This window comes from Podarcis muralis, chromosome 1 (genome assembly GCF_964188315.1).
Source record: "Podarcis muralis chromosome 1, rPodMur119.hap1.1, whole genome shotgun sequence".
Classification (NCBI taxonomy): domain Eukaryota; kingdom Metazoa; phylum Chordata; class Lepidosauria; order Squamata; family Lacertidae; genus Podarcis; species Podarcis muralis.
This window is the reverse complement of record NC_135655.1, coordinates 11,992,215-12,014,147: the sequence shown is the minus strand read 5'-3', so window position 1 is coordinate 12,014,147 and position 21,933 is coordinate 11,992,215. Positions and strand designations below refer to the sequence as shown.

The 21,933-nt window shown below is 45.6% G+C and overlaps 1 protein-coding gene across 5 annotated transcripts in view; it reads right to left on the bottom strand.

The window, feature by feature from the left end:
* Nucleotides 1–5,779: 5,779 nt before the first annotated feature.
* The window catches only part of NUDT14 (nudix hydrolase 14), a 53,595-nt gene continuing 37,441 nt past the window's right edge, over nucleotides 5,780–21,933 (bottom strand). For 4 of the 5 annotated variants that reach the window (XM_028745820.2, XM_077923345.1, XM_028745904.2 and 1 more), the window contains 3 exons: nucleotides 17,597–17,661; nucleotides 14,776–15,013; nucleotides 5,780–7,204 (listed from right to left, as the gene is read on the bottom strand). In XM_028745820.2, the coding sequence (XP_028601653.2) occupies nucleotides 6,961–7,204; nucleotides 14,776–15,013; nucleotides 17,597–17,661 (547 nt within the window). In that variant the 3' untranslated portion in view covers nucleotides 5,780–6,960. The other variant, XM_028746157.2, reaches the window with a different exon arrangement.

Sequence of the window (21,933 nt, the reverse complement as noted above, 5' to 3'; positions counted from 1 at the left end):
GCAAAAGGCGGCCCAAACAGTCTCCCCTCACCTTTCGCATTTGACCCTTGCATAAATGTCTGCAGCGCAGGCTGTGAGAATCCTGGGTGTCAGTAAAGGTGATCGAGTTTGCATGGCTGAAAGTTCTGCGTTGGGTTATGCCGGCGTTTCTCAGACTTGCGTCCCCGGCTGTTGTTGGACTACAACTCCCATCATCCCTGGCCACTGGTCCTGCTAACTATGGCTGGTGGGAGTTGTAGTATGACGGGGTATGCTACCCTTCATAATTTCCTGGGGGAATAGTGTGGCTTTTTCATTAAAAGAAGGAAAGAAGCCCCTACATATATAAAAAATCTCTATAGGAGGAAAATCAGAATTCCACAAGTGATTATGTTCAAGTTGCAATATTGTGTTCTGATTTGTCCTAAGGCGGGGAAAGGAATTATGCTGCCACTGGAGCCTGGCTCTCTCAACCTAGGAGAGAGATATAGGAGATATAGGAGGAGATATAGGTGATTGTCAGGTTGGCGGTTCAAATCCCTGCGACGGGGTGAGCTCCCATTGCTCGGTCCCTGCTCCTGCCAACCTATCAAAAGCATAAAGTGCAAGTAAATAGGTACCGCTCCGGTGGGAAGGTAAACGGCGTTTCCGTGTGTTGCTCTGGTTTGCCAGAAGCGGCTTAGTCCTGCTGGCCACATGACCCGGAAGCTGTACACCAGCTCCCTTGGCCAATAAAGCAAGATGAGCGCCGCAACCCCAGAGTCTTCCGCGACTGGACCTAATGGTCAGGGGTCCCTTTACCTTTATAGGTGATTGTCAAGCTCGGAGAGGATGCTTGCCATTGGCCACTTATCCACTCCACAGCTGAAACAAATAGTGCAAACAGTTCATCTTCGCTTGTAAAGCTGACATAGGTGATGAGCCTTTGTTCCTGGATTCTTTTGCTTGCAGGAAAATCCACATTTGTGCCCATTCCGATAAATGATTTGTGTGTGAGCGGTTGTCAACCGATTGCGATTAGAGCAACACGCAAAAATTCACTGTCTTGTGTCATAGGGATTATACCTTACACATTGCGAGGAAAAGAGGAGAGAGACTTGTACGAAATTTGCACAGGCTCACTTAGTGTGCAAATGCAGAAATTTGGAAAACAATTCCTGTAATATAAATAGAAAGAACACCATGCATCTCACCATGGTGAGGAAGAGTGACCTGGGAACCTGCTTACTGTTGACGGGCAACTTCAAGGCTCCTCCTGCTCTTTTCTGAAAGTTCATTGCCTTTAAACCAGTCTTGGACCAGTTTGCCTTTCACATAAAGGGCTCTCTTGAAACAGAGGACGATGGCTGAGAACCCTCCAAACAGAGGAGAGTCATCTGTAAAACAGGACTCAGGCCACCCTGGATAAATTTGTATAGTCAACCTGGAAGCAACATCTATGAACTATGTGTGGAAACAGGGCTCTGGGATCAAACCCCAAATTCCTGATTATATAGCCCATAAAAAAAAGCCTATGCATATTTTCAAGGGCAAGGCCATAAATATTAAACATAGTTCAAGATGAGCCCGATTAGGATGCTAATTAGAATGGGAAAAAACATTTGCCCTTATTAAAGAATGGTGGCTGGCAGGCGTGTGATCAGCAGATTAGATTAGATATGCAAAACAAAGTGCAATGTGGAGATTTCGAATAACTAATTAAAAAAGTAATGAATATAGCTAATGGGCACAACCCACTCATTTATATCCCCAGTGGTGTAGCTCCCATTCATTTCAATGGTGCCTCAGCTCCCCAAAGGATTTTGCCCAACAGGTTTATTGCATTAAAAGAACCTTTAGAGCTTGAAGCTGTATGCGTGGCAGGTGGAAGAAAAGGGAAGGTGGAAAGTTATTTACAGATGTGACTTGGGAGATCTGCAGTCACAGAGCTCCTTGATCATCATGGTCTGCTGCCCAAACCCAGCAGATGCAAATCTAATTAGATCTAATTACACTTTCCAAAAAGAATGCTAATTTGAGGCAACGGTGTGCAAGGGTGTCTAAGTGCCTCTTTTGCACAACGTGATTTGCCTCTGATTTCTTAAACAACAAGCTCTTTCCAAACCACTACTTTCGGTTAACAAGACACAGGTCTCTGGAATTTAGCAATAACAATCACACCTTCTATCTCTGTTTCCTAGTCTTGATTTCTTGCTGCATGTCCCCAACAAAATCGGCAACCCGGATTTGCTTGTTAGAAATGCTGCTGGTGTGAATTGCTTTTGCTGGTTTTAATCTTGGCCTTCTTTCCTGGGTGTCTCCTTTGCACCAGAAATAACCATTAATAAGGGTGTAAGAAGGCATCCTTTTCCACCCCGTATTTCTCGCATGCAGTATTGTTTCCGTTTTGCTGCAGTCCTTTTCCTGCCCCAAAGTACATACGGTAACTCATCTTGCTGTCTGCTGCAACAAAATTACACAATTTATGTGCGCTGCGTAATGCTACTGTTAGGTGAATTTGTACTTGATTGACTGGTGGAACCCAAATACAGTGGTACCTCAGGTTAAGTACTTACCGTAATTCATTCCGGAGGTAACCTGAAACTGTTCTTAACCTGAAGCACCACTTTAGCTAATGGGGCCTCCTGCTGCCGCTGCGCCGCCAGAGCACAATTTCTGTTCTCATCCTGAAGCAAAGTTCTTAACCTGAGGTAATATTTTTGGTTTAGTGGAGTCTGTAACCTGAAGTGTCTGTAACCTGAAGCGTTTGTAACCTGAAGCATATGTAACCCGAGGTACCACTGTAATGCTCACTAATGGTTCTTCACCATCTTGGAGAAAAGGAGAAAGTGGACTACCACAGGAATTGACCAGGACCTGTTGTTGTTCAACATAACTGACTTGGATGAAGGATGGACTGGCGGCGGAGAGGACAAAGAAGAAGAAGGGGAGTTTTGTGTGTTTTGTATTTTTTTTTCTTTTTATTGACTTGTACCGTTTGATTACTTTTTTCTCCTTTTTCTTTTTCCTCTTTTTTTCCTGTAATTTTAAACTCTCAATAAATATCATTAAAAAAAGAAGAAGAAGAAGGGGAAATGGTAATCGTTGTCTATTCTTCCCATACACCCCTCAGACAAAAGGAGCAAATCTATTCACTGGTCCCACTTCTTCTTGAACTGCAACCATTTAACACACAGCTGTGCTCCACATTAACTGAGCGAAATAAATCCCCGGGCAGCATTATAGGGCCTGATCTACACACTTGGATTTATGTTTAGAGGTAAGCTCCCCTTGATCATGAAATAACCCCCCCCCCCAAAAAAAAAACACCCCTCACATTGAGAGCTGCTTCCTCTGTTCAGCTTCCTTTTTGCTTCGTGGGCAATTCAGTAGCCTTAGCTGTGTGGCGCTGCAGCGCCGCCACCGCCTTAGGCCAGAGGGGGTACTGCAGCTTTCAGCCCAACAGGGACCAGGTGACCTCAGGAGCAATCTGGTCTTCTGCAGCTTGTTGCCCTGTCCACTGAAGCCAGCTTGCCTGACTATATCATCCTTTGCACACAAGGGCAGCAGCGGCAGCGAGGGCTGTAGATGAGGATCCGTTTGCCCAGAGCTTTGCCGCCACAGAGAAAGTGCTTCCTTAGTAGGTTTGCAGGTGCAAATATGATCTGGCATACGGTGGTGAGCTTCGATGGGAGTCCTGTGTGCAGCAGCACTGTCGGCCCCCAAATAGGTTCACATCCGCATGGCTTTAAATCAGCAGCACTGCTGCAGAATGTGCGCACCTCCTGAGATTAGCTGCCTCCGAACATGCATTTTAAATCGCCCCACTGACACAGATAGCATTGCCATGGTAATTAATGCTAACACTGTGAGGAACGGCACATTTAAGGTGGCGGTGGGGAGATTTCCTATTTTAGATCCCCTGCTCTTCGGAGGATGGCTGATTTGCTCTCCATTGACAATGATGTCACCTTTCACAGCATTAGTGAAGGCTGCATTTTCACTTTATGTATCAGCATGAGGATTCCAGGGACTTCGTTTGGAAATGAGAACAGGCAATGCAATTTAATTTGTCAGAATCATGCGCTACTCCAGAACATTTTGCTTTCATCACTCTTTATTTTTCTTTTATTTATTAGACAGCTTTTGCCTCTGAACCAGATTCTCAAAGTGGCTAACAAATTAAGATTTTTTTAAAAAGGCATGATTTAAGACAACATCGAACTGATATACAAAACAACATGATAAATAGCCTCTTAAAGCGATCTCCAGCTTCCGCGATCTTCCAAGCCTTTCTATGCAGTCTTATTAATGAAAATAATAGCTGTAGTTACAGAGGCCATTTACAACAGAATTTAAAGCGGCAGCAGCAGTACCAATGTTAAAAACGCCATGACCAAATATTAAAATGACGACTAAAAAGTAAATTTAGACAGCGATACGGACCAATTCTAAAAAGGGGTCAGAAAACTAGATCCCGTGAGAACAGAGGTGGGTAATCTTTGGGCCTCCAAGCATGGCCAAAGGGCAGGGAGAAATCTGGAAGCCAGAGGTTCCCACACCTGCTTTAGAAGCCCGAGGTAACAGAAATATTCAATGTGAATCGATTTCTCAAATAGGCTTAAGGTTTTAAAAAGACACCATAAAACAGCAAATCAGTACACAACATAAAATGGTAAAAAGCAGAGCACAGCTCAAAGCCACTTCCAGCATCAGCAACAATCTGCCCATCCAACCCAATGCTGCCTACTCTGATTGGCAGTGATCCTCCGGGGTCTCTGGCAGGGGGTCTTCTTCCCAATCACCTGCCACATGACGCTTCTAGGTGAACTATGCACCCTCCACCTCCACAGTAACCTTACAGTGGAACACAATTATTTCTATTGGGAGGGGATCAAGCAAAGATTGGCCCCAGAGGAGTCAGATTCAAGAGTAGGAGAAAGATTTCATCGCAGGGAACGTTTCAGACATGCAATTACCGTATTTTTCGCTCTATAGGACGCACCCAACCATAGGACACACCTTGTTTTAGAGGGGGAGGAACAAGAAAAATAATTTCTCCCCCTCTCTGCGCAGCGCCCCTTCAGCAAAGCGGCAGGAGAAACGGAGCCCCTTCCATTTCTCCTGCCGCTTCGCTGAAGGGGCGCTGTGCAGAGAGGGGGAGATTTTTTTTCTTGTTCTCCCCCTCTAAAACAAGGTGCGTACAGTGTGTTCAAGGTGCGTTCAGTCACCTTCAGTGAAGGTAACCCGAAGCCTCCGGAGCGCAGCGGGAGTTCTTTGGAGAGCGCGCTTTCCCCCACCGCCAGCCTCAAAGAGCAGGTCGGGGCTGGCGGGGGAAGTCCAGGTCGTCCCCCCCCCAGCCCCATGGACCACACATTCGCTCCATAAGACGCACAGAGATTTCCCCTTAGATTTTAAGAGGAAAAAGTTGCGTCTTGTGGAGTGAAAAATACGGCAAGCTGGCAGAGCTGTCACAGAGAAGCCGGTGCAACTTGCAATCAGGTTTGAGGACACAATATAAGTGCTAGGAGAGGCTCCCGAGGGGCACAGAAGAACCTTGGTCCAATGGGCAGATTTTATCTCTCCCACGCCTGTGGGCCAACTTTGATAGGTGGGAGGAAACACATGCCTGTCAATCAAATGATGTCGCTGTGACTCCAGCTGACTGACACCTGTCAAAGTTCAAAGGGTGCAGCGTTTCCCAGGCACCCCAAAACCAGCTGATTTTGGCACCCCAAAACCAGCTGATTTGGGGGTGTACGAGAAGCAACTTGCAGAGGGCTGAGCACGCCCTGCAAGTTCTGTGCTTGGCACTTGGCGGAGAGCCTTGTGCCGGGCTTCCAAAGCAACCAACGACCAGCTGGTTAGGAAGAGCAGCTCGAGGAGGTTGTGTGTGATGCCAATCTATGGTGCTAGCAAAGCCCCGTCCTTAACTGGTGTCATATATGAAGTTGGGTGTATGGCAGGTATGTGTGGCTTGGCCAAAACAGAGACCACCAGCCATATCTGGTCCCCTGACTGGTCTCCTCTGCAGCAGCCAACTTTGACTCAGCAATTCCCAAACTGGACCAGGGCTCATCAGTGAGAAGACGAAACACATTTGGTACCTTAAAGCAAAGCCAGGGCGACTGCCCACAGAGAGCGCTCCGCCCTTGCCTCCTTCCAATGAGCTTTCACCTCCCTTTGCAGAGACATAGCAGAATTCCTTCTCTCCGTGGGGGCTGTTCGTTGCATCCCTGCGTGAGTCACAGCTCTGCGCCAGTCTCCTCCCAATGGGGAGGGACAGCCAGATCATCGGCTTATGCAGAAGTGTGTGCTTGCACGCGTCATCTGAAAGGCTAGTAATTCTTACTCCAAAAGTCAAACTTTTGGAGTGCCTGTGGCGGTTATTGCTCTATCCTTTAATATGCTTTTCCCGCCAGCGGGGTTTGCACGGCGTAATCACACATTACATGCATGTATATGTAGAGTAATCCAAAGGACCTTTAAAAAAAACGAATAAAAGACCCTCTTGCAGTGCATGAAACAGAGGCCGGGGGCGGGGAGGGGAGGGGGGGAAAGCAAGGGCTTAATCCTTCCCTTCCTCACCGTTTTGTCATTCCAAATTGCCATCCCCAAACAGCTGCTGCTGCAAATGCGTGTCTGTCCTAGCAAATTGGGATTCTGCTCCGCCAGCTTTAGCAACTTCTATGCTGTCCAGCGTTACGTTCAACCAGTCAATAATGAACTCACGGCTGTCAAGACTCACTGCCAATGGTGGGCGAGGACTTATGTCTGCAGCTGCAAATGATGTCAAATGCTTAACGGCCATTTGCTTAACGGGTGGGGGGGGGGGGGGGAGAAAGCAGCAGTTTCCTAATTTCTATTTTTGCGACTCTTTCCTGAAATATATACATTCAGAAAGGGGGAAAAAAATCTTATAAATGGTTTGATGGTTGGTTTTTTTTTTTTTAAATGAAATAAAAAATCCCAACCTCACCCCTCCAGAAATCTCAGCCATGGTTATTCTTTTTCTAGCAGCTTTGGGACAACGTTGGTCTGGAACCACATGAAGCTGAAGATGAAGCCCATGGTTTTAGGGAGAGCTTCGTCAAAGGCAAAAGTCATGCAGTCCTGCAGAGGTATCTCCACCACCTCAATCAGCTCCCCTTCTTGTGGCTGGCCTCCGCCTTCGCCGGCTTTCATCTCGTCTGTTACCTCGGCGTAAAACAAGGTCTGCTTTGATCCAGACACACCAACACCAGATCTTTAGGGGTGAGAGAGGGAGAGGGGAGAAACCAGTATGTATTTAAGGAAACCTTACATGAACACCTGTCAAAATAAGGGGCACTCTGCAACTGAGAGCAGAACGACACAGTGTGAGAAACACAGGATGTTGCTGAATGGCAGCCCTGCACTTCTGTAATCTGTAGTATATTATTATTGTTGTTGTTACTATTACTATTACAGTGGTGCCTCGCAAGACGGAATTAATCCGTTCCGCGAGTCTCTTCGTCTTGCGGTTTTTTCGTCTTGCGAAGCACGGCCATTAGCGGCTTAGCGGCTATTAACGGCTTAGCGGCTTTAGGAAAAAGGAAACAAACTCGCAAGAACTCGCAAGACGTTTCGTCTTGCGAAGCAAGCCCATAGGGAAATTCGTCTTGCGGAACGACTCAAAAAACGGAAAACCCTTTCGTCTAGCGAGTTTTTCGTCTTGCGAGGCATTTGTCTTGCGGGGCACCATTGTATTATTATTATTATTATTATTATTATTATTATTATTATTACCATCCAGCTTACACATTTACACGCAGCTTACATAGCTTATACTAGAACAAGCTAAAACACAGAAAAGCATAAAAATGTAATTAAACACTGAGAATTGAAATAGCATAAAAAGATCCATTAAACACGGACAATAAGAATATAAACATCACGACACCAGCCCTTTCCTCAAAAACAGTCAGTTCCCAAATATCTATTGCAGGGGTGCCAACATGAATAAAATATTGGGGGGTGGGCAGGTAAGCCCCATCCAATGTAATTGATCGACCGATGTAGCGCATGCACAGCATCTGAATGGCAATGCCCATCAGTTGGGGGCCCCCCTCAAATATTTTATTGGGGGGAGGGAACCGCCAAAAGGCCCTCGGCACTGGACCTCAGTGTCCGGGCAGAACGATGGGGGTGGAGATGCTCCTTGTTGCATGAAGGTATGAAGTTGTATGAAGAAATCAGCTGGCTGGGTTAAGACAGACGGTTGCCATTCTCACAGCAGCCCTGCGTTTCTTCTTGGTTCAGAGAAGGGTGGTCAGAATGATCAGGTGGTTGGAGGAAATCCCCTCTGGGGAAATGCTACATTATTTTTGGATTTTTGGTGACCCAGGAAGGAGATGATAAAGTTTTATAAACTTATGCATGGTGTCGAATGAAAGGGAGAAAAATCTTCTCCCTATCTCTTAATACCGGAAACGTAGGGTCCTCCAACAAAACTAACTTGAAGCAGATTCAGGACAGACAAAATGAATGCAGAATTTAAAGGTATGGAATTTGTTGTAAGTGGATGCGGCGATGCCCACCAACTTGGGTGGGAGAAATTCATAGAGGGAACGCCTGCAAAAGATTATTAGTCATGCCAGCCAGATGTTCAGTAACATCTGCAGAGGTGCTGCTGTGGGCCTTCCCCTGAGACTGGCTACTGGATGGGCTTTTGAATTGATCCAAACTGATATATTTATGTTCTTATAACACGCAGGCATGGGGTTTCCAGTTCACAATCTTGCTGCTCTGCCACACTTCCAAGTTAGACACAGTGGTACCTCGGGTTACATACGCTTCAGGTTACATACGCTTCAGGTTACAGACTCCGATAACCCAGAAATAGTACCTCGGGTTAAGAACTTTGCTTCAGAATGAGAACAGAAATCGCACCGCGGCAGCAGCAGGCCCCAATAGCTAAAGTGGTGCTTCAGGTTAAGAACAGTTTCAGGTTAAGAATGGACCTCCGGAACGAATTAAGTACTTAACCCAAGGTACCACTGTACTCTCTCTCTCTCCATCTAAATATATGTTGCAATAGGTTTATTTGTCATCCATTCTTTCATTTATTTTGTGTTCTCATTTTGTATTTCTACGTTGTGCACTGCCCTGTGATCTTCAGATGAAGGGCAGTATACAAATTTAATAAGTAAATAATAGTTATAGTGAAATAATCTACTCTAACGTTTCTGAATCCATGTTCAAAAATTGACACTTATTGATCATCCTGTGCTTTTAAGCATACAAACCCTCCAGTCAAATTATGAAATCGATTCATTAATAAAAGAAAATTCAAGCAAATGCACTATGCGGCATCTGAGGAACGTATTATACTGCTTTTATAAGCAAATCCAAAATCACGACGCTCTTTGTACTGCACGCCAATTCCGTGCACACACACACAATGGGTAAGCTGATGAGCGATTAAGGTAATTTCCCAAGGTAATTGATTTGGACCTTTACACAGTTCTGAGGTTATAAGTAGCAGGTGCAGGAAAAACACACACACAAAGAATAGAAGCAATTGACACAAAATTATATTATATTATACTATCTGCAGACAGGTGTACTGGCAGGTGATTCCGTCTAATTACAAAGCATGTCATTGTACTGTGGCCATTAACCAGAGCAGTAAGGTTAAAATTGTATTTATGCGAAGATTACCATGGAGAGTACAGCATGAGACAGCATTAACTCTACCAGGTATGGCCAGTATACTGTATTTTTTATGGGAAAACATTAAAAGACACCATTGGCAAAATAAAAAACAAATGAAGTGAAATCATATGTCCAAAATAATAATGATAATACTAATGATGATGATGGTAATAATAATAATAATAATAATAATAATAATAATAATAATAATAGCCCACCCATCTGGCTGGGTTCCCCCAACGACTCTGGCCAGTTTCCAGCACATATAAAAACATAATAAAATATCGAACATCGAAAACTTCCCAATACAGGGCCTTTTAAAAGCTTTGTATCTTCTTGAGGGCTTTCCACAGGGAGGGCGCCACTGCCGAGAAGGCCCTCTGCCTGGTTCCCTGTAACCTCACTTCTCTCAGGGAGGGAACTGCCAGAAGGCCCTTGGTGCTGGACCTCAGTGTCCGGGCAGAACGATGGGGGTGGAGACTTTCCTTCGGGCCAAGGCCATTTAGGGCTTTAAAGGTCAGACCAACACTTTGAAATGGGCTTGGAAATGTACTGGGAAATGTGCTAGATAAGAAACTTCTGAACAGCAAACTGTTTTCTGCTTGCCATTCCTCATATTAGTGAAAACAGTGTACAGATATGCATTAGATGAGGGGAAATTGCACTAAAATGGTGATGACTTTCCATGAAAACTATTATTATTATTACTACAGTCATACCTCATGTTACGTCCGTTTCATGTTACATTCTTTCAAGTAACGTCCCGTGGCGACCCGGAAGTACCGCAAAGGGTTACTTCCGGGTTTCACTGCTTGCGCATGCACAGAAACGCAAAAAAATGTCACACGCATGCGCAGAAGCGGCGAATTGCAACCCATGCGTGCGCAGACGTGCTGCTGCAGGTTGCATTCATTTCATGTTAGCAAACGGGCCTCCGGAATGGATCCCGTTCGCAACCAGAGGTACCACTGTAGTATTATTATTATTATTATTATTATTATTATTATTATTATTATTATTATTATTACAAAACTGATGTGGAAATGCGGCAAACAAAACTTTTAAGATTTGAAAAATGAGGAACTGACCCTGAGGGATAACTCGGCCATTAGAGCACGAGACTCTTAATCTCTGAGTCGTGGGTTCGAGTCCCACATTGGGTAAAAGATTCCTGCATTGCAGGGGTGGGACTCATAGCTGTCAACTTACAGATTTGAAAATAAGGGACCAGCAGCCTCAAAAATAAAGGATCAGCAGCCAAAATACGGGATTTTCCCAGCACAGGTATATTCAACTTCTGAGCCCCTCCAAGCCAAAGGCAGAAAAGCCCAGCCAGCAGCCAAGCGGTGGTTCCCACTGCGCAGCAACCTGGCAAAGGGGATGCAGCAAGGAAAACCACCGTCACCTCTCCGCTGGGAAGCGTTGAGCAAAGGCGAGTTCCCAGGCAACGCGGCCGATTTGATTGGCACAAGACATGCAAGCTCCACCCCCTAGTTGTTCTTAGACTCCTTATTGGGTGAGCAATGCAGCCAAGCAACACAGCTGGAGCCTCCCTCCTCCCTGGCTGGCAGGGAGGGAGGGAGGGAGAGGAGCTGCTTCCTTTGAAACCCGGGAAATTTATGGGACACCATCAATAAGGGACAGCACTGGGATAAGGGACTTTCCCACCAAATAAGGGACGGTTGACAGCTATGGTGGGACTAGATGACCCCTGTGGCCTCTTCCAACTCTACAAATCTGTGATTTTGGTTCTGTGACTGGTTCAGCCATCCCTACGCAGCACATAACATAGAGTCTGCCATTTAAATGACACTCCAAGGCCTAAGTTATTGGCAGAGAGGTAGGCAAAACTCAAATGTCTGGGTAAAAGGGGAGGGGGCTGTGACTGGTGTAGTCTTGCTTCTTCTGTCCGTCCTCAATCTCTGTAGGGACCTCCTGCTCTTCCCTTTGCCTCAAAAGAGCAAACCCAGATGCATCCATAATTATCCCCCCACCCTCCAAATAACATTGACGGAATGATAATACAAATGCGGAGCGGAGGTGCAATTCCCAGCCTGTTTACTCAGGAGTAAGCCCCCTTGAGTCCAGTGAGGATTATTCCTAAGTAAGCAGGCCTAGGATTGCAGCCTGTCTTTCACACCAAAGAAAGCACCTTTTCATCTGGGAAGCCAATAGCATAATCGGGCTCCAAGGAGTTGTAAGAGACAGCTCCTCTGTTCCTCTTCTCCTCCCCCTAGCAAAAGCTCCTTAATCCAGCAGGAAATGACATTTGCCAGGATTGACAGCTGTGGATCTGAATTTAATTCCCAGTCCCCCGCCCCTCTTCTTCTTCTTCTTTCTTAAAGCATGTCAGTGTCCACTTCAATAGAGTTGTCAAGGGGAAAAGCAAATAAAGTTTTCCTTTCTTTGAAAGTCCCAACTCTCCATACATTTCGACATGCATCTCCAAGTAGGGGAACAGATGCTTCCCCCCCCCACAAAGCTGCAATCTGGGGAGGCAGAAGGCTCTCAGCACATTTTCATTTTAGATTATTTAATTCTTGACATTTCCTTAATTCCAAATACTAGACGCATTCTGCATACACACAGTTGGCTTCCCCTCTTCGTTCTGGTGGAATTTCAATGTGCCTTTTTTTAAAAAAAAAAATCCTTCTAAAATAGTTGGGATTACAAAATGTATCCCAAATTGCATCTCATAATTTTGATTTAAATCAGCATGTAACGTCCCAAGGGCTGGAAAATGATCCACTTCAGTAATTCCTAAATGATGTGCTGGGGCACACCGGTGGGCTGTGTGGAACAAATGAATTAAAAATGCAACTCTCCTATGCGCTCAGTGTACTTTCTCAAAGGAGGCTGCCTGGTGTTTCTCTGCATGATTTGTTGTTCCGGCACTGCATTCTTCCAATCCACTCGGACAGGAGGTAAGACTTGAGAGGCCTTGGGCTAATAATAATAATAATAATATAGAAAAAATGACCAGATGTTAAGGGGACAAGAATAGTTGTTATATATCCAACAGTCTGATTGTGTCTGTGCCAAAAAAATGCCCCATATAGGTAGTTTCCCTCACATCATTTCCCCACCTACTGAGAATTGTAGAGTTGGAAGGGACCACAGGGGTCATCTAGTCCAACCCCTTGCAATGAAGGAATCTTTTTGCCCAACATGAGTGGGGCTCGAACTCGCGACCTTGAGATTAAGAGTCTCATGCTCTATGGGAGTGGGACAAGGGGACACAAGATGGAGCTACTGTTTTCAGTGGTGGAGCCATGTCAAACGTGACATTTTAGTTCAGCCCTGAGTAACTCTGTGCAGCTTTGAAGAAAAAACAAAAGGGGAAATAACTTGTCCGGAACTTAGGTGGGCATGGTTAGACTTCCCCGCAAACTAATTGCAGGAAGAGATATTATCTCTCCTGTGCAATCCACCTCCTCTTCAACCCCCAAGGAAGTGAAGCAACAGGTGAAGGCAGGTAAAGGCTTCCCTTGTCAGGCTACTATTGAGGAAGGGACAAAGCTTTTATTGCCTTTTCCAGCTTTCTATTTTGTTTGTTTTATGGCGGTTGTTGATGACTGAGCTGGGTTTAGGGTGGCTGTTATCTGACTGGAGAAGGGGCATAGCACAGTCAGCCTGCAGGTCTTGGGTTCAATCTTTCAGATCTCCAGATTAAGGGGGAAAGAAAGATCTCAGGAGCAGGGCTAGGAAAGATCTCTGCCAGAGACCTTTGAGAGATTCTGGTGGAGAGCATTAAAGAACATTAGCCCATGATCTGGCTCAAAGGGTTGTCAGAGTACCTAACTGTGGGATCAAAACAAAAAAATTCCTTCCAGTAGCACCTTAAAGACCAACTAAGTTAGTTCTTGGTATGAGCTTTCGTGTGCATGCACACTTCTTCAGATACTTCAGATAACTGTGGGATGTAATCCATTGGTACAGTCAAATGCTACATTCCTTATTTCCCTGGAGTGGACACAGGCAGGGGGACATCCAGTCAGGGTAACTTTCTCTTCCATTGGTCTGGAGCATCCTCCCCCTGCATGTGACCTGGGAGATGGGCATGGCTCTGGCTGACTCCACAAAAGAGCCAAGTCATGCAGCCATTTTCTTAGTCTCTAGTTCTGTCTTCACTTGCTTGTTGATCTTTTGCTGCCATGCTGCTCTCCTGGAGCCATTTTGTTCTCTTAATGTAATTTTGCTGTCTGCTGGCTCTCAGCCAGCAGCACATGAGTTCAGTCTCCATAGGAGATGAACTCACAGTTTCTTTGTGTAACTACTAAGTAAAGTCTGCCTTTCAGGGATCAAATCGTGAACTGAAACGTGAGTAAACTTTTTGTTACTGTACTCAGAAAGACTCTTGTATCTTTATTCTTTTAAGAGCGATCAAAGGGGACACCAGGAAAGAAACTTAACTAAGAGATTCAAATGAATCTGCAAACTTGCTTCCAGCTACATTGAGAGGAATCTGCTCTGCTACATCACTTAGTAGCGTCAGTGAAGGAAGGATAATATTATTCAATATATCCTTTCCTACTATCCTTAACATTCCCACACTAACAGCATGTTCGGGAAATGTTCGGCTTGTCTGATTTCTAATAATAATAATAATAATAATAATAATAATAATAATAATAATAATTTATTATTTATACCCCGCCCATCTGGCTGAGTTCCCCCAGCCACTCTGGGCGGCTCCCAATCAGTGTTAAAAACAGTACAGCGTTACATATTAAAAACTTCCCTGAACAGGGCTGCCTTAAGATGTCTTCTGAATGTCAGGTAATTATTTATCTCTTTGACATCTGATGGGAAGGCGTTCCACAGGGCGGGCGCCACTACCGAGAAGGCCCTCTGTCTGGTTCCCTGTAGCCTCACTTCTCGCAATGAGGGAACCGCCAGAAGGCCCTCGGCGCTGGACCTCAGCGTCCGGGCTGAATGATGGGAGTGGAGACGCTCCTTCAGGTATACAGGACCGAGGCCGTTTAGGGCTTTAAAGGTCAGCACCAACACTTTGAATTGTGCTCGGAAATGTACTGGGAGCCAATGCAGATCTCTCAGAACCGGTGTTATGTGGTCCCGGCCTTCATCAAGGTCTACCCTGCCAGCTGCTCTCCGAAAACCACCAAACCCAGATCCACTTACCTGCACGAAGTAATTTTCTTCAGGCTGGCTGTAGGGATCTCATACCCACACTCTTCCAAGACTTCCATGCAAGCTGTCTCTTCCAATGAGAGCTCTGGCTTGTCTACAATGCCAGCGCAGAGCTCATAGGTCACTCCCGTTGAAGGAGGCAAGTGGCCTGGCAGAGGGCACCAGCTCTCCTGGTTTTCACGTTCGAAGACTTGAGGGCAGAGCCGCTCCATCTCACACATGTAGACAGCTGGAGGGAGGGGGGAGGTAAAATGTAAGACTCTGGCACTCACCTTACCTTAACAAGAGATGGCCAAACCATCACACCAATCAAACACCTCCGGCCTCTATTTATTTATTATAAGATGCATGTTATTACAGTTGCACTTAGAAGTCCCTGGTGCATTTACTGTGCTGCGTTGTTTGAAAATAAGTTTGTGTGTGGACATCCAATTAGTGCTAATTAGCAGAACATGAGAGACTCTGCATGATTTACAAAGTTAGATTCCTACAAGATCTCTCTCCCTGTCTTTTTTTTTTTTAAGAAGAAGAGTTTGGACTTGATATCCCGCCTTTCACTCCCTTTAAGGAGTCTCAAAGCGGCTAACATTCTCCTTTCCCTTCTTCCCCCACAACAAACACTCTGTGAGGTGAGTGGGGCTGAGAGACTTCAGAGAAGTGTGACTAGCCCAAGGTCACCCAGCAGCTGCATGTGGAGGAGCAGGGAAGCGAACCCGGTTCCCCAGATTACGAGACTACCGCTCTTAACCACTACACCACACTGGCTCTCAAGATCTCTCTCTCTGTCCCCCTCCAGCATTAATTCTACTTTGGGGAGCAACTTCTGTCTCAAGGCAACTTCCGTTTGCCAGCCAACATTTCACAGGATTCATTGATACTCGCTGGGATGTTGGGCTGCACATGATGTACCAGGTGCGCAATGACGAGTGTTTCAGCCTGTCAACTCAGCTGCTGTTTTGGCAGAGTTATGAAAAGCACGCGTGTTTGTTTAAGAAAGCCCTTTTTCAGCACATAGTAACAGCCCCCCCCCCCCCCGTGCAGAGTGGATTGCGGAGTGGAATTTGCAAAAGACCTTTTGCATTAATCTAGAAACAGCTGTTGCGGTAATACTCTCCTAAAGGAAATGCTAAGAGCCGTGTAATACCATCAAAGGAAGCACAAAGCGCTGGATTCTGCACGCTTGATCCGGTCTATGTTGGCGTGCAGACTGCCAAAAGGCAGGCTGCTGCGGTGAGAAGCCTTTGTTTCAGGAAGGCCACCTTTTTCTCTCGGCCTTGCATCTTAGCCTTTCATGGCAGCCTGGCAATATATAAATTAATCTGCCATGCCGTGGGGGATAAGGGGTAGGTCACACCTACATATAGGCTGCCATGAAAGGATTGGAGTTGGCCCAAAGAGTGGGGGTCCTTTAAAAAAAGGGGGGGCTGAAGAGGTGGGAGAAGTGTCCCAGGTGAACAAAAACAAAGCAAAAGGAAACTCCTAGAATTGGAAGATCTACTGAAGATCAGGTCAATTCTGTGTCCAGGGCAGCTGTCTACCAGCTCTATCTGGTATATGGTATACAGGCTGGGACCCTACCTGCCCGCGGACTGTCTCGCCAGTGGTACATGCCCTAGTTCAGTGTTTCCCAACCTTGGGCCTCCAGCTGTTTTTGGACTACAATTCCCACCATCCCTTGCCACTGGTCTTGCTAGTCAGGGATGATGGGAGTTGTAGTTCAAAAACAGCTGGAGGCCCAAGGTTGGGAAACACTGCGAGTCTCGCTTGGACTTCTGCAATGCGCTCTATGTGGGGCTACATTTGAAGGTGACCCGGAAACTACAACTAATCCAGAATGCGGCAGCTAGACTGGTGACTGGGAGCGGCCACCGAGACCATATAACACTGGTCCTGAAAGACCTACATCGGCTCCCAGTACGTTTCCGAGCACAAGTCAAAGTGTTGGTGCTGACCTTTAAAGCCCTAAACGGCCTCGGTCCTGTGTACTTGAAGGAGTGTCTCCACCCCCATCGTTCTACCCGGACACTGAGGTCCAGTGCCAAGGGCCTTCTGGCGGTTCCCTCACTGCAAGAAGCAAAGCTACAGGGAACCAGGCAGAGGCACCTGCCCTGTGGAACACCCTCCCATCAAATGTCAACTACTTGACATTTAGAAAACATCTGAAGGCAGCCCTGTTTAGTGTGACATTTTAATGTATTTTTGATCTTTGTTGGAAGCCACCCAGAGTGGCTGGAGAAACCCAACCAGATAGGCGGGGTACAAACAAACAAACAAACAAACAAATTAATTATCATCATCATCTAGTCCAAACCCCTGCAATGCAGGAATATACCTCTGTCCCATACAGGGATCGAACCTGCAACCTTGGCGTTATCAGCATCAGGCTCTAACCAACTGAGCTATCAAGCACTCTGCAAAAGGCAGCTGCTTTCTTTAGTGGGTCACACATTTCGAAGCCTAAATGGTTGGGACTAGGGAATCTAAAGCATGTTTGTAAGTGTAGTGCACCCTATTGTCCTGGGATAGCTCAGTTGGTACAGCATGGGACTCTTAATCTTGGGGTCATGGGTTTGAGCCGCAAAAGATTTCTGCATTGCAGGGGGTTGGAGTAGATGACCCTTGATGTCCCCTTCCAACGCCACAATTCTATGATCCTACAATTCACCAGAAAGGCTAGTGCATCTTCCCCCATCTCCATCACAAAATATTACGCCACAGGTATTCAAAGGGCCACCTGCTTTTTACTGCTAAAGCCCCTCAAAAGCTGTGCTTCAATGGAGAGCAAGAACTAAAAGCAAAGAAAGGGGATTACCTGGACGGAACTGCTTCACCACAACAAAGCACCGCCGAGAAGTATTAAAGATCAGGATGGCCACGCTGAGGAAGGAGACAAAAACACAAGGGAGGAGAAAACGCAGATCAATGCACTTGCAAGCAAGGAGGCATCACTAGGCTTTAATGGGTTTAGGGGCTTGGCCTTGGAAGGCACAAGAACACAAGCTAAGGACACAGTTGTTAAATTCATAATTAATTTCGGAGACAAGTCTCTGGCACGACTCTATGTTTCCGCACACCAACAGGTAGAAAGCTGTAGAGTCGTCTGGACACATGGCATGCAATAGTACTGGGGACAGATGGAAATGATAGTTATAATGACCCTAAGTGGGACTGCAAGAAAATGTCATGGTGTGGCTCCTGTCCAGGGTTCCGGTCAGCCACACCCACTTCCAGGACTCCGCCTTTCTGTTTCCTGCTCCCAGCATTCCATGCTCACTGAGCATGCTCTGTCCTCTTGGGACGGCTTTTCCAAGCAGCTGCCCCTGGTTCTTTTTCCTAAATATTTTCGTGCTTTTTCTGCAGACCTTGCGATTCCCTTGTGCCTAGTGATATCGTTTCTTGGCTGCATAAAGACCCCCACTCTTATACAATCAGTACATCTTATAGGATATGAAACAGAGGCTTGGTTGTTTGAGACTTCCATCATATGCCAGACCGCCAACATTTTCGGCATGTTGAAGCAGTTGCCATCAACAAAAGAAATGGCGCGTGTATGACTGGCGTGTCAGTTAGTCATTTGGGACCATATTTGCTGATTTCTGCGAAACTTCTCTGGAGCAAGTGCCGTCGCTCTGACGCACAGAAGTGAACAGAAACTTATATTAAGATGGGCAAGTGGTTCCGGCAGTTATTTTACATCAGAGACAAGAAAGCATCAGAGAAAGTTGTAGTCAAAAAGGTTCGCAAATAATCACAGAAGAATTAAATAATCAAGAAGCTTCATCTTATTAATCAAATTGTTCCCTATCACATGTTAATAATAAGTAACGATGAAAATATACTTACTTATTTCATAAAATGTACACAATGCTTGATTGCAAGAAAACTCAAAGAGGTATACCCTATTTGAGGCTATAGAAAGCTTTTAATATTCCCCTTTTCTCCGTCTTTCTAAATTCATTTCCCCAACTGACTCTAAATAACATCCCATAACCAATTCTAAGTGCCTTGGAATTATCTTGTCAATCTCAAGAAGCTCTCCACCAGTAGTCTAAAAGGCCTAAAAGCATTGCACATGCAAAATGGCTAAGAATTGGAGGCTACGACACTTAACACAAATTATGCTGTGAGCAACACACACACACACACACACACACACACACACACTTCCTCTCCCTATAATATGGGTTCAGTGTAAGTTATGGCAGTTTCTGGAAGGCAGACAAATAATTGTGTATCCGAGGGTGACATGATCTATGCAAAACTCAGCCCAGTCATAAAACTCTACATAAAAGTAAGATCCACTGAGCCCAGAGCGACTTTCCTCCCCAAGCACAGATGGGACAAAATGAAGGGCTGACGAAATTCCACCCTCACAACCTGTTCTTCCTCATTTCCCTTTGGAAATTTGGAGGTATAAAGCTTCTTACAAATTTTTCCCATGCTTTTTATATGGAAGAGATTTTATCCTGGTTTTTCTAGCCGGATTTAATGCCAACTAACTGTCAAGCATATTTGTTAATTGATGTATATATTAGAGTTCCATGATAACTTGTTGACTACCGAATATTAATTTTGACTGATACCTTGCCCTGTTTCAAAGACCCAGGAATCTGTTCAAGGCGGCTGAAGGGTTACGGAGAACATAAAAGAGAGAGGTATCAAGGAGTTATACAATGCCATAGTGCTGAGAAAGCTTGTCTTTAATTCTTCATCTGTGAGATTTGCACAATGTGAAATGTGGTTATGTTTGATATTATTAAAATTAACCACAACCTTAATAAAAATAAAAAGCAGTCTCCATAGCACTGCACTTCAATGATATTGTTTCCCCAGCTTCCTCCCCCCTCTCTTTCTGCCTCTTCTATCTGTTTCCCAAAGGCTATTTTTTTGGTGTCCCCCCCCCCCCAGTGTTTTTTCCTTATAAAAACCACCCACTAGGACATGGGGTATTGCTTTCTATGAGCCAGATCGGTAATAGCCTAAGGACCTGACCATGCATGAATCAGGGTCTCTAATAAATGCAGTCCATTCACTCTCCCAAAGGTCCCCCAAGCTGTCCAGAATTAAATGGGTGTCAACACAAGCAATACAATTTGCTTGCTTATGATTCTAGTTGAATTCTGCAGAGTGCAAACAGGGGTAGAGGCAACTGCCCTACGAACATGTCGCCTTCCTACCCAACAGGTAGCCTGCATAGTATCTCTCAGGGATGCAGGACATTTGGAGAGGAAGTCATGCATATTGCCACAGCAAGAGGCACATCCTGTCTCGTTTTGCCCCCAATGGCCAGTGAGAAACCAATGACAGAACCTGAGAAAAAGCTAGGAAAAATATTTTTCACACATAGACGGGCCAGAAATGGCAAAACGATAAATTTTGAGGGGAGGGTTAAAACCATCCGATGAAGTATTTTCTCTTTCGGAATGAGGAACCAAGGCTTTTAAAGTGAATTTTTGCAACATTGCTGCTGATTCCGACTGGGTGGCTAAGCAAGCAACATTCTTAAGGCGGTGCTGGAAAAAGCATTTCCAAATATTGTAGAACGCAGAAGATCTTCAGGTTTTAAGTCTCGGAGTGCAGTCTGGGATTAGGGGAAGCAAACAAAGTAATAAAGGAAGTTTATGGATCATAAGAAAGAAATCCTTGCCAATATTTCAACTTCTCTCAAAGATGGGGGGGAGGGGCTATACTCTCCCCCATAAATGGCTGCATAGTTTTCAGAAATTTTGCATTTCTGATCTCACAGAGGAGTTATGTGCCTCTCAAGGGTTTTTAATATGTGTTCCGCTTTTTATCACGGCCATAATGATTGGATACTACACGAGTAATACATTTTCAAAAGGCTCACAAAATTAGAATTTATATTCCAACAAAGAGACAGAAAGAGAGAATAACGATGACTTGAAAAACGAAGTAGCATGTGTCAACTCACTGAAGAATGGGTTATTATCCCCCCCTCCTGATTCAGTCACTTAAAGACATACACAGAACAGATGGAACAATCAGAACCAAGCTGTCAAAGTTAAGGAACAAGATCAAATTAAACTTGAATGGAATAGTGTTTTCATTACAACTGTCTCCTTTCTGTGCCATCTTGAGACAACAGGGAACGTTGAAACACGGAAGATTTGTGAAACTTAACAAAGTATCTGCAAAAAGCCAAATTAGTTGTTAGTTCAATTAATAGTTTAGCTTCCTTGAACATTGATGAAAGGGGTTTTCTTGTTCTAAATTGGAAATGTTTGTTTACTGTCAGATATTTAAGGCGGTTCAGCGAACTAGGCTTCAGATAATTTACTTTCAGTTTCCCTTAAAAGTGGCAAGCCCTTGTGAACTTGGGGAGGTTGAGGCTTATCACTAACTCCAGGCACTGGCGGAGGAACGGGGGCGGGGGGAGCACATCACCCCCGGCCCCATCGGGGGGGTACCGTCATGGCCGCCCCGACACGCGCCGCCACCCCACCACACCCCCAGGACGCGCAACAGCCACGCCCCCACCTGCTCTCCGCCCCCGGTGCCAGAGCATGCAGCTTCGCCATTGACTCCAGGCCAACTTCAAACCACGGTTTATGGAAACTGGCTTGTTCAAACAGCTAATTGTAAACCATTGCCCCCAGTTCTCACACTATGACAAGCTGAGTTTAAGGGAAACGGAAGGTAAATGATGCCCAGTCCTTCTCCTGGCTATGTGAGAGGAAGTCGCGGGGACTGCACAAGTCTGACGCTCGCTTGGGCTCATTCCAGCTCAAGCGCATCACACTAAACCATGGTTTAGTGCAATATGCAAACACAGCTGAAGTGAAACTTGGTTAGGCTGCCCAAAATATCAGACAAATGAGAAGATAAATGGGGGGTGGGGACACAAGCTGAAATAATTAATGGGCCTGCTCATTCCAGTTTCCATTGACTTTTTTGGGGGGGGGGCTTGGCCTAGTGGTTGAACACTTCAGCCCAGTATGCCTGAAGGAGCATCTCCACCCCCATCATTCAGCCCAGACACTGAGGTCCAGCGCCGAGGGCCTTCTGGTAGTTCCCTCCCTGCGAGAAGTGAGGTTACAGGGAACCAGGCACAGGGCCTTCTCGGTAGTGGCACCCGCCCTGTGGAACGCCCTCCCATCAGATGTCAAGGAAATCAACAACTATCTGACT